The following is a 12,849-nucleotide window of genomic DNA, read 5'->3' as shown; positions in this document are numbered from 1 at the left end:
TGATATTAAAATAAAAACCAGGAGGTGCCTCAGAGGCTCAGTTGGTTGAGTGTCCAACTCTTGATTTCCGCTCAGGTCATGATCCCATGGTCATGGGATCAAGCCCCACGTCAGGCTCTGCACTGAGTATGGAGCCTGCCTAAGATTCTCTGTATCTCGGGGCACCTGGGTGGCTTAGTCGGTTAAGCGTCCGACTTTCGCTTAGGTCATGATCTCGCGGTTCGTGCTCCACGTCGGGCTCTGTGCTGACTGCCAGCTCAGAGCCTGGAGACTGTTTCAGAATCTGTGTCTCCCTCTCTCTCTGACCCTCCCCTGCTCACGCTGTCTCTCTCTCTCTCTCCTAGAAATAAATAAAAATTAAAAAATTAAAAAAGATTCTCTGTATCTCTCCCTCTGTCCCTTTTCACTGCTTGTGCTCTCTTTCTCTCGCTAAATAAATAAAATATAATAATAAATTTTAAAATAAAAACTAGAACCTAATGTTCAACTATATGCAAAATATATATCATAATCTATAGATTTGGAGAGTGTTTGATTTTCTTTAAAACACATTACTTGTAAAACTTTGTTTCTACATTTCAGAATCCTGTTGGTCATTTAATCCAATCAAATAGTAACTTGAATACTGTTTTGACCTATTTGCTTTATTTCTGACTGGGTCTAATTTGTTTTCACATTATTTCATCATTTCCTGTAGGTGAGCGGAGAATTAGAGTGCACACGCTCTGTTTACCGGTAGTGAGTTCACTAGCAGATGTCTATGCAGGAGTGGACGTACAGGCTGCCATCTGCCTTCTGGCAAACATGGGTGAGTAAAAATGTGAAGGAAATGTATTATTCTCTCCTAAAAACTGAAACCTGGACATTTTTTTTACCCTAGAAATTCATATTTAGAAAGTGTATATGTTGGGGCACCTGGGTGGCTCAGTCGGTTAAGCATCTGACTTCAGCTCAGGTCATGATCTCACGCTTCGTGGGTTCGAGACCCATGTCGGGCTCTGTGCTGACAGCTAGCTCAGAGCCTGGAGCCTGTTTCAGATTCTGTGTTTCCCTCTCTCTCTGACCTTCCCCTGCACACAGTGTCTCTCTCTCTCTCTCAAAAATAAATAAAGCATTAAAAAAAAATTTTTTTAAGTGTGTATGTTTTACATTTTCATTTACAACAGTGTGAATTGGACTGTTCTTACATTTCTTATTAATTCTTTAAAGTCATCTGGGGAATTCATAATCACTAAAAACTGGTAACAACCCAAATGTCCTTCAACTGATGAGTGTATGAACAAACTGGTATATCCACACCATGAAATAAAACTCCATGGTAAAAAGAAATGAATGAATCGTTGATCTATGAATAGACATGGATGACTCTCAGAGGCATTATGCTAAGTGGAAAGGAGCTAGCTTCAAAAGGAGATAGCTGTATACATATTCATATGACATTCTAGAAAAGGGAAAATTCTAGGGTTGCAGAGCAGAACAGTGATTATCAGGGTTAAGGATAGTGGTACAATTGTACAAGGGACCGGCACCAGTGGTTATTTTTGGATAATGGAACTCTAGTGTATTTTGATTGTGATAGTGATTTCATGGCTGTGCTTTTGACATATAATCTCCATAGAATTATACCCAAAAGAGTAAATATTATTATATGTAAGTTAAAAAAAATCTTTTGGGGAATTCATGTAACACTGGGGGTTTTGTTTTAATGAATTTCCTTTTTGACATGAAATGAACCTTATTTTTCATGTAGTCCTAGAGAAAAATAGTCATTATCCATTTTGGGAAAAATTATAATAGCATATACTAAAGTATCCCAATATTTTATTATTTTACCTGTATTTCAAATTCAGTATAACTGATAGTTTTTCAATATAATTTTATTTTTAATACATGGGCATATCTGTAGGCTATTTCTAGTTTAATAAAATATGTACTTGAAAGAAAATAACTTTCACACTGATATCTGGCTCTTCAGTGTCTGCATGAGAACCTGTGTTCAGTTGCCCTCTTGACCTGGAAATGCTTTAATAAAGAAGATTTTAGAGGATCACAAGCTATAACTCAGACTGCAGAACTTAAAATTGTTTATGCAAAAAATATATATATTTTATCCATGTGACTTCTACTGGAGAAATAAAAACATCCTTAGAGCTTTCTTTCTCAGATGTAAATGGGTGGTACACATTCTCTAATATCAATAGAAGTTAAGCGTTTTTAGATGTATAGAGACTAAAACAAAAATGTCCAAAACAATATAGATTTGTTCTGATTGACAGAATTGTTCAGATTTACTTCACAAAAATTGTGTCATGAATAGACACTTGGAAATGAAGGGACAGGTGAAATGTATCTTTCTATCCTAAAAACAGAAGTTTTTATTGCTTTCTTAAGTAATTCATGTAAATTTTATCTCTTATTGCATTCATTGGAATCTAATGGCCAGTACATTTTCATTTTGATTGCTTTATAGCTGTTGATAGATCCATCTCCTCAAGCCTATCAGATGCAAGAGATGCCTTAGTGAATGCTGTTGTGGATTCCTTGTCTGCCTACGGATCAACGGTCTCAAATTTACAGCACTCTGCCCTGATAGCCCCCAGCTCCCTCAGGCTCTTTCCTCTCTATGTTTTGGCCCTTCTTAAACAGGTAGCTCTCTGTCTACATAAAGTCTTCTAAAATTCTCAATCCATAGATGAAGAAATGAAATCCAGGTTTTCTGGGGGTTTTCATATTTAACTAGACACTATGGCAGCTTAGCACTGGAAAAGTTTTGAAAAACAGAAGATCAGTGGAAAATGAAAGTATATGAAAAACATTTTTAAAACCATATGCTCTCACTCTTTAATATGTGGGAGCTACAAGGGGCACCTGGGTGGCTCAGTCAGTTGAACATCAACGTGGGCTCAGGTCATGATCTCGCAGTTTGTGAGTTTGAGCCCCGTGTTGGGCTCTGTGCAGTCAGCTTGGAGCCTGGAGCCTGCTTCAGATTCTGTGTCTCCTTCTCTCTCTGCCCTTCCCCTGCTCGTGCACGTGCGCTCTCCCCCCCCCCCTTTTTTTCTCTCTTTCTCTTTCTCTCTCAAAAGATAAACATTAAAAAAACAATATGTGGGACCAACTTAAATAATGGTGTGCTTATAGTACACTCTTAGTATGTATGTGCTTCTGGAAAGAGACTCTAAGGAAAGGATTTACTGTCCATCTATAACATCTTTCCAATTCTCAGGCAGTATAATCGCTGTTATGTATGTATCATCTTATTTAATCCTTACCACACCCTAGGGAGGTAAGCATTTTTTTCTGTTTTTCTTATGATAATAGTATAGCTTTGAGAAGCTAAGTAACTTTTTCATACATCTACCGTATATGTCAGAGCTGAGAATTTAATCCAGGGCTGTTTTGAAGGCCATGCATTTTCCATGACTGTCATAGTGTATATATATATATTTGTTTTAATATTTGTCTATATTTTGTTTTATTTGAAAAATGCATATTTTTTTTTGTAGAAAGCATTTAGAACTGGTACAAGCACACGCCTGGATGACCGTGTATATGCTATGTGTCAGATAAAGTGTCAGCCACTTGTTCATCTAATGAAAATGATTCATCCTAACTTATACAGGATAGACAGATTGACAGATGAGGTAAGAACTTTTAAATATGTTTGAGCGTCTTGATTCTACAGCTAGGTTGCTAATGTAAGGTGCTAACAATTTTTTACATCAGCTCTTTCCTTATAGTAGTAATATAGTAAATAAGGACACTAGCTGTAGATTTGGTTGATACTGTCTATGGTTATGGAGTTTTCAAAAATATGGGAAGTAATTCACCTTGTGGGTTTGGTTATAATACTTATTACAAAGCTAGGTTGTAGAGTGGACATTTTCATTTACATTCTGTAGATATTGACTGTTCCTGATGTGATCAGAATGTAATTTTTGTTTTTGTTTTTAATTCCAGTATAATGTATAGTATAGTGTTATATATAAGTTTCGGATGTACCATATATCAACAATTCTATACATTACTCAGTGCTTATCATGATAAATGTACTCTTAAACCCTTCACCTATTTCCCCCTTCTCCCACCACCTCCCCTTGGTAACCACCAGTTTGTTCTCCATGGAAGAGTCTATTTTTTTAATTTGTTTCTATTTTTCTTTATGTTTTCTTAAATTCTACATATGAGTGAAATCATGGGATATTTGTCTTTCTCTGACTGACATTTCATTTAGCATTATACCATCTAGATCTACCCATGTTACTGCAGTGGCAAGATTTCATTCTTTTTTTATGGCTGAGTAATATTCCATTACTTATATATACCATTTCTTTATCCATTCATCTGTTGGTGGATACTTGAGTTGCTTCCATACTTTGGCTATTTTAAATAAGGCTGCTATAAACATAGGATGCTTGTATCCTTTTGAATTAGTGCTTTTGTATTCTTTGGGGAAATACCCAGTAGTGGAATTACTGAATCATAGGTAATTCTATTTTTACCTTTTTGAGGAACCTCCAGACTGTTTTCCACGATGGCTGCACTAGTTTGCATTCCCACCAACAGTATACTACAAGACTTCCTTTTTAACCACATCCTCACCAACACTTGTTATTCTTGAGTTGTTGATTTTAGTCATCTGACAGGTGTGAGTTGATATTTCATTGTGGTTTTGATTTGCATTTCCCTGATGGTGAGTGATGTTGAACATCTTTTCATGTGTCCGTTGGCCATATTGGGTGTCTTTGGAGAACTGTCTTTTCATGTCTTTTGCCCATTTTTTAATTGGATTTTTTGAGTTTTGCTGTTGAGCTGTTTAAGTTCTTCATGTATTTTGGATACTAACTCCTATTGGATATGTCATTTGTAAATATCTTCTCCCATTCAGTAGGTTGTTTTTTTGTTTTGTTGATTGTTTCCTTTGCTGTGCAGAAGCTTTTTATTTTGATGTGGTCCCAACAGGTCCCAACATCCTATTTTTGCTTTCATTTCCTTTGCCTTAGGAAACCTATCTAAAAAAATGTTGCTGTGGCTAATGTCCAAGAAATTACTGTCTGTGCTCTCTTCTAAGATTTTTATGGTTTCAGATCTCAGATTTAGGTCCTTAATCCATTCTGAGTTTATTTTTGTGTATGATGAAAAACATAGTCCTGTTTCATTCTTTTTCATGTGGCTGTCTAGTTTTCTCAACACCATTTGTTAAAGACACTGTCTTTTCCCATTGCATATTCTTGTCTCCTTTGTTGAAGGTTAACTGACCAAGTAATCATGGGTTTATTTCTAGGCTCTCTATTCTGTTCCATTGATCTTTGTGTCTGCTTTTGTGCCAGTGCCATACTGTTTTGATTACTATAGTTTTATAGTGTAACTTGAAATCTGGGATTGTGATACCTCCAGTTTTGTTTTTGTTTTTGTTTTTTTTCAAGATTGCTTTGGCTATTTGTGGTCTTTTGTGGCTCTATATACATTTTAGGAATATTTGTTTTAGTTTTGTGGAAAATACCTTGGCTGGGGCACATGGGTGGCTCAGTCGGTTAAGCGTCCGACTTTGGCTCAGGTCATGATCCTGCGTTTCGTGGGTTCGAGCCACGTGTCTGGGTCTGTGCTAACAGCCAGCTCAGAGCCTGGAGCCTGCCTCAGATTCTGTGTATCCCTCTCTCTCTGACCCTCCCCTGCTCACAGTTTCTCTCTCTCTCAGAAATAAACATTAAAAAAAAAAAAAAGAAAATAACCTTTGCTATTTTGATAGGGATTGCATTAAATCTGTAGATTGTTTTGGGTCATATAGACATTTTAACAATATTGGTTCTCTAAATCCATGAGCATGGAATATCTTACCATTTGTGTCATCTTCAATTTCTTTTATCAGTGTTTTATTGTTTTTAGAGTACAAGTCTTTCACCTCCTTGGTTAAGTTTGTTCCTAGGTATTTTATTATTTTAGGTACAATTGTAAATGGAATTGTTTTCTTAATTTCCCTTTCTGCTACTTCATTATTAGTATATAGAACTGCAACGTATTTCTGTATATTGATTTTTGTGTGTGACCTTTCTGAATTCACTTATCATTTCTAGTAGTTTTTTGGTGGATTCTTTAGGGTTTTCTGTATATAGCATCGTGTCATCTGTGTAATGAAAGTTTGACTTCTTTCTTACCAATTTGGATGCCTTTCGTTTTTGTTACTGTTTTTTGATTGCCGTGGCTGAGACTTCTAGTACTGTGTTGAATGAAAGTGGTGAGAGTAGACATCCTTGTCTTGTTCCTGATCTTGGGGAGGGGGGAGAGCTTTCAGTTTTTCACCATTAATTATTCAGCTCAAGTTAGCTTGAGGTTTTCATATATAGCCTCTATTATGTTAAGGTATGGTTCCTCCTAATACAAGTGCAATTTTGATTATATCATGAACCAAATCTGGTATCCAACAGTTATTTTTAATATGCAAATTTGTGGTATCTTTTCTTTCTTGTGTTAAAACCCTACTCTTTGTAATCTTCTGTATTACTAGAAAAATGTAAAAAAAGTAGCTTGCTTTGCAGCAGATTTAATAGTCACACTGTTAACATATCCAGATCTCAGAAGGGAAGGAAATGGACAGATCATTTTACATATTCATGTTTTTTATCTTTGTAATTTGAATATATCTGAGTGTCTTGATTCTACAGCCAAGGTGGTAATGTGTTACCAATAATTTCTCGCATCTTACAAAATTCTCAAGTGTCATTTTTCAGTATTTCATAAAGAGCTAGTAACCTTTACTTTCCAGATTGTGATGATAGTTATATAAGCTCGCTCATATTCCATCTCTTTTTTTTTCCCCCTCAGGGTGCAATACATGTTAATGACAGGGTTGTACCTCAGCCACCTCTTCAAAAATTGTCTGCAGAAAAACTGACAAGAGAAGGTGCTTTCCTTATGGACTGTGGCTCTGTAAGCATCCTCTACTGATGATGGTTAACACTGTTCTGGCTGGCGAAAGCAGAAACACTTACAGAGGCCAGCTCTGTTATCAGAGGTCAGGCAGTGAAAGGTGGGGTTAGGAACTAGGAAGCAGTAAATTGGCACTTGGCGCAAGTGGTCAATTTATGTTAGACTTTTCTAGTCAGATATCGTTTTATTATGGCTTATTTATTGTCAGGGGTTATGTATACTTGATAAAGAGAAGTAAAGAGATAAATTCTGTCTAGCATCTAGAATCATAAAATTCAAAGGGACCTCAGGAACCTATCAATTTGAACTTCTACCCATTGTCTAAGCCACTAGTGATTAGGAGTTAAGGAGAAGTCACTGGGCCGGTTGGTGGGGAAGGGTGTCAAAATGATCAAGATGGCTTCATAAATGATACCATATGAGCAGGAAAGGAGGGGTGAGCAAGAGCCCTTAGTTAAAATACACAGGTAGTAAGAGTGGATAGGAAAGACAGTGAGTCAGTTATCAGTGCTAAAGCACTACCTTCCTACTGGGAAAAAAGTAAGGAAGGTGGTAAAATAAAATGATATTTTATGGAAAGTCTTGAAATTTAAGCAAAGAAAACATGAACCACTCTAGATTCTTGGATATAGATCCCAACTGTACCAATTATGGGTTTCCTTTTACTTTTATGTTTGTTCCTACTTTAAGATAGTATACTTTACCTCTTTTACGCTTAACGATTTTGAGTAAATTAGCTATAATGGGTTTCTGAGTAGGAAACTTTAATATTTTGTTGGTTTTTTTGGTTTTAGGTTTTTTACATTTGGATTGGAAAAAGCTGTGACAATAATTTCATAGAGGATGTGCTTGGGTATCCTAATTTTGCATCAATACCACAAAAAATGGTCAGTGGGCTCTATACTTTTAAGTTTTTGTATGCTTGTTTAAAATGTTTAGTGAGATAAATTCACATACGATTCACCATTTTAATTATCATAAAGTGTACCACTCATTAGCTTTTAGTATATTCACAGTGTGTACAACAGTCAACTGATACCTTAATTTCAGAGCATTTCCATCACCCCAAAAAGAAACCTATATTCCAAATTCTAGCTGGAGCATTGGTGGTTCAGTGGTAGAATTCTCGCCTGCCAAATTCTCCCCTCCTGCTTTCCCCTAGCAGCCGCTAATATACCTTCTATCTCTACGGATTTGCCTGTTCTGGAAATTTCATGTAAACAGAATCACATAAGATGTGGCCTTCTATATTTGGTTTCTTTTCATTTCTCATATTTTCAGAGTTCATCCCTATTGTAGCATGTATGTATAAGTACTTCATTCCTTTTTATGACTGAATAATAATTGTATAGTTATGCTACATTTTTAAATCCAGCCATTCATTCATAGACATTTGGTTGTTTTCCTTTTGAAGCTATTGTGAGTAGTGCTACTATGAACAATTTATGTACATGTATTTGTGTCAATATATGTTTTCAGTTTTGTTTGGTGTATCCCTAGGAATAGAATTGCTGGGTCATAGGATAAACTCCGTGTTTAATTTTTTGAGAAACTGCCAAACTGTTTTCCAACAATGTTAAACTTCTATTTAAATTATTTTGCTGATAATAAACATAATTTTTTTTCAGTGGGCCTTTTCTGGACATATGTTAACTCATACCAAAGAAATACGATTCTGAAAACAGTTCTCTATTTAATTAATGAAAAGGCCTACTTTATTTTTTTTAACAATAGGTGATAGTCCTTTTTTTTTTTTTTAATTTTTTTGTGTATTTTATTTTTTGAGAGAAAGAGTGTGAGCAGGGGAGGGGCAGAGAGTGAGGGAGACACAGAATGTGTAGCAGGTTCCAGGCTCTGAGCTGTCAGCACACAGCCCAATACGGGGCTCGAACCCACGAACCGTGATATCATGACCTGAGCTCAAGTCAGATTCCTAACCAACTGAGCCACCCAGTTGCCCCTGAAAAAGCCTGCTTTAAAGTCAATGTAATATTTATCACATTCTGCTGTTTTTGGATTTATTTTTTTTAATTTGACACATTCATTCCAGAGTTCATTTCTAAAACTCAACAAATGAAGGTAATAAGGAAATGTTTTAAAAGAAGGAATAATATCAGCAAAGGGGAAAAGCATATGAAAAATAAGGTGGTTGTTTTTTTTTTAAGTTTATTTATTCATTTAGAGAGAGAACAGGCAAGGGAAGAGCAGAGAGGGGAGGAGAGAGAGAATCCCAAGCAGGCTCTGCACTGTCAGCACTGAGCCCAGCGTGGGGCTTGAACTCGACGAAGCACAAGATCATAACCTAAGCCGAAATCAAGAGTCAGATGCTTAACCTACTGAGCCATTCAGGCGTTCCTGAAAAATAAGTTCTAAATAAAATAGTAAACTTTCTTTTAAAGTTGTAGTTATTTAAGCAGTGTGATAGTGGCACAATAAATATGTCAGGGGAACAAAATAGAAATGAGTGTGATTTGTGAAAAACAGGATGTGGTAAAGATTGCACTTAAAGAAAAAGATACTAGAAAAATAATCTTTATTATATTAAAATGGGTAAGGCCTTTGTAAGTCCATGATGGAAAAGATTAATAAATCTTAGAGCATAAAGAAACATTTCTATGTGGTAAAATAAATAAAGCCAAAAGACAACAAAAGATTATCTCTAGCTCAGGACCGAAAAAGGGCTAATTTTTCTAATATTGAAAGTTTTCTTACAAATCTTTAAGAAAAAGACACCCCAGTCCCCTCAGAAAAAAAAACAAAAATGAAAAATAGACAAAGGATTTGAATAGGCAATTTATAGGGGGAAAATAATATTAGTAGCCATGTGAAACAATGTTCAGCCTCAATAATAGTTAAAAAATACAACAGCAAATAGTTTTCTATTTCAATTTTTTATATACTCTATACTTTGAGTTATTTAGCTTAATATTAATTTGGCTTTGGAAAAAACTTCATCATATAAGTATATAACATATATTTATTAAGTTTATAAAATATACTATAAAAACATAAGAATAGACTTTTTAGGTCTTTTAAAAATAATCTTGCACATAGTTTTTAAAGATACATCCACATTGTTCTTTAAAACTCCTTGCCCTTAAATTTTCTTTTAAGTTTTAATTCCAGTTAGTTAACATATAATGTTATATTAGTTTCAAGTGTACAATTTAGTGACTCAACACTTGCATACATCACTCGGTGCTCATCATGACAAGTGCACACTTTAATCCCCATCACCTATTTAACCCAACCCCACCGCCACCCTCCTTTCTGGTAATCATCAGTTTGTTCTCTATAGTCAAGAGTCTGTTTCTTAGTCTCTCTCTCTTTTTTTTTCCCCCTTTGCTCATTTGTTTTGTTTCTTAAATTCTACATATGAGTGAAATCATATAGTATTTGTCTTTTTCTGACTGGCTTATTTCACTTAGTTTATATTCTCTAGCTGCATCCATGTTGTTGCAAATGGCAAGATTTGATTCTTTTTTATCTCTAAATTATACACACACACACACACCACTTTTTCTTCATCCATTCAATGAATGGACACTTGGGCTGCTTCCGTATCTTTGCTTTTGTAAATAATGTGGCTATAACCATAGGAATGCTTGTATCCCTTTAAATCAGTGTTTTTGTATTCTTTGAGTAAATACCCAGTAGAGTGATTACTGTACCATAGGGTAGTTCTGTTTTTAACTTTATGAGGAAGCTCCACACGGTTTTCCACAGAGGCTGCACCAGCTTGCATTCCCACCAACAGTGCAGGAGGGTTGGCATCCTTGCCAACACCTGTTGTTTCTTGTGTTGTTTATTTTAGCCATTCTGACAGGTGTTCTCATTGTAGTTTTAATTTGCATTTGATTAACTATTTCCTTGTGTCTTGTTGGTCATCTTGATGTCCCTTGCCCTTAAATTTTAAGGACTAAAGGAAGCAGTTCTCTGAGAATGACTGTTATTAGAAGAGGATGCAACATATAACTGTTGAGCATATTTGGAAATTCAAATGCATGTTTCCTTTAGAGCCATAAAAGTGCAACACAATACCAGTGACATATTAACTATTGTTTATGTTTTATAAACTTAGAAAAAATATAATGTGCAGGTAAAATACCACTGATATATACTTACATCAAACATGTTTTATTAGCTTATCCAAAAGAATATAAACAGGTTTGTGAACAATTTAACTTTCCCTCATTTGGTTGCTGCATTATGGCCGAGGATAGAGTGCTGGTAGTTGGTTGCTGGTAGTGGGAATGAATCATGATTTAGTTCTAATATTGCTAAGGTCTGTGAGAAAGGGAAATAATTTCCTAACTATATTACTTTTACCAGACACATCTACCAGAGCTAGATACACTTTCATCAGAAAGAGCGAGATCCTTTATCACTTGGCTTAGAGACAACAGACCATTAAGCCCAATTCTTCACGTGGTAAAGTAAGTACTTCTGTAACTTAATTATGAAATTGTCATATCCTGTGCAATCTGTGAAATTGCTTGTCTGCAAAGCAAACTTTAAAGACTACTATGAGAACGTATTCTAGTAGGAGAATGCTGTTAATTGATAAATATCCCCTATGTTCCATTTTCCTAAACTCCCCATATATTAGAAATTTTTTAAATGTATAATTATTCTGTTTAATAATATGCATTTTTAGATAAATACCTCTTTTTGTTTTTCAGAGATGAGAGTCCTGCCAAAACAGAATTTTTTCAACATTTGATCGAAGACCGAACAGAAGCTGCATTCTCTTACTATGAATTTTTGCTTCACATTCAGCAGCAGATTTGTAAGTGAAGTGGAATACAATTGAGTAAGAAGAAAAAGATCCGTAGCCTAGGTACAGCGTACTCCATCAGAGAAGCACACAGGCTATTTGAAACAAAGGCATTTGTTGTTACGGGACACCGTGCACAGCATAGCACCCGGAGGCTTTGGCAGGAGGTAAAGGGAGAGAAAGAACTTGATGGATTTCCTTCAGCCTGAATTCGTGGTAATGACGATGCTGTTTCACCAAGTATATTTTGAATTGGTTTCTACACATTTTCAGTAGTGCAGCAGTACAGTGCTCTGTTCATTGCAAGCCGGCAAATTTATGTAGCTATGTGGAATGGTATGTCATAATGTCAAATTAGAGAAATCCCTTTCTGCTATAATTAATATAACATTTCTGGACTTGAAACTCAAACAAGAGATGCCAAAAGGCAGTGGTACCGTGTTACTTGTTTATATGAATTACTTTTTAACAAGGAATGATTTGTATTCATTAAATGAATTCAATATTTTCCCTGTAAAAACAATAGCATTTCAGTACATGAACTATAGAAAAAATATATATATAATGTACATAAATGTTACATTTGTAAAGAACATGTAAAAATGTAACTACAAAATATGAATTGCTTAAACTGTGCTGCATTGTTGGATGACAACTCTTTTGTCACAGTTAGAGAATGAGGTTGACTAATGCGTATTATGAATTGAGTCCACAAAAGAAATACAAAACTCTTTGTAATTCTGTTAAATCTTTTATGTGGATTTATTTATGATCAGCCTACTAATTAAAAATATTTTGCTTGACAATATTTGGTGTTTTTATGTGTGGGGGGAGGGTTCTTGTTACTTTTACATATAGGATATATTGAATTTACTACTTGAATTTAGTAGTATCTATGAGTCAGTACATTTTTATTAATTTGTGGACATTACCAAGTACTTATTCAGTTTGTATTCTAAAAGCATTGTTACTTTCAAAATAACATATGAGTATTGACTAGAAATAACTTAATCTGTCTTTCTCAGTTAAATTAGGCATTTTTTTCCTATACATTCATAGCAAGGAGATTTTCATCACATGCGACCATCCTATTTGTTAAGATTACCATCTTGAATTTTTTTTTAAAATATTTTTTTATTTATTTCTAG

The 12,849-nt window shown here is 35.1% G+C and overlaps 1 protein-coding gene across 2 annotated transcripts in view; it reads left to right on the top strand.

The window, feature by feature from the left end:
• The window catches only part of SEC24B (SEC24 homolog B, COPII coat complex component), a 102,420-nt gene extending 89,911 nt beyond the window's left edge, over positions 1–12,509 (top strand). For both annotated transcript variants that reach the window (XM_039238771.1, XM_039238770.1), the window contains 7 exons: positions 698–808; positions 2,471–2,646; positions 3,504–3,641; positions 6,820–6,924; positions 7,719–7,811; positions 11,257–11,360; positions 11,607–12,509. In XM_039238771.1, the coding sequence (XP_039094702.1) occupies positions 698–808; positions 2,471–2,646; positions 3,504–3,641; positions 6,820–6,924; positions 7,719–7,811; positions 11,257–11,360; positions 11,607–11,721 (842 nt within the window). In that variant the 3' untranslated portion in view covers positions 11,722–12,509. The remainder of the gene's footprint in view (positions 1–697; positions 809–2,470; positions 2,647–3,503; positions 3,642–6,819; positions 6,925–7,718; positions 7,812–11,256; positions 11,361–11,606) is intronic.
• The last annotated feature ends 340 nt before the right edge of the window (positions 12,510–12,849 follow it).

This window comes from Hyaena hyaena, unplaced genomic scaffold (assembly GCF_003009895.1).
Source record: "Hyaena hyaena isolate Hyena2069 unplaced genomic scaffold, ASM300989v1 scaffold_146, whole genome shotgun sequence".
NCBI classification, from domain to species: domain Eukaryota; kingdom Metazoa; phylum Chordata; class Mammalia; order Carnivora; family Hyaenidae; genus Hyaena; species Hyaena hyaena.
Note: the sequence above shows the minus strand (reverse complement) of the source record. Positions and strands in the feature narration are given on the sequence as shown.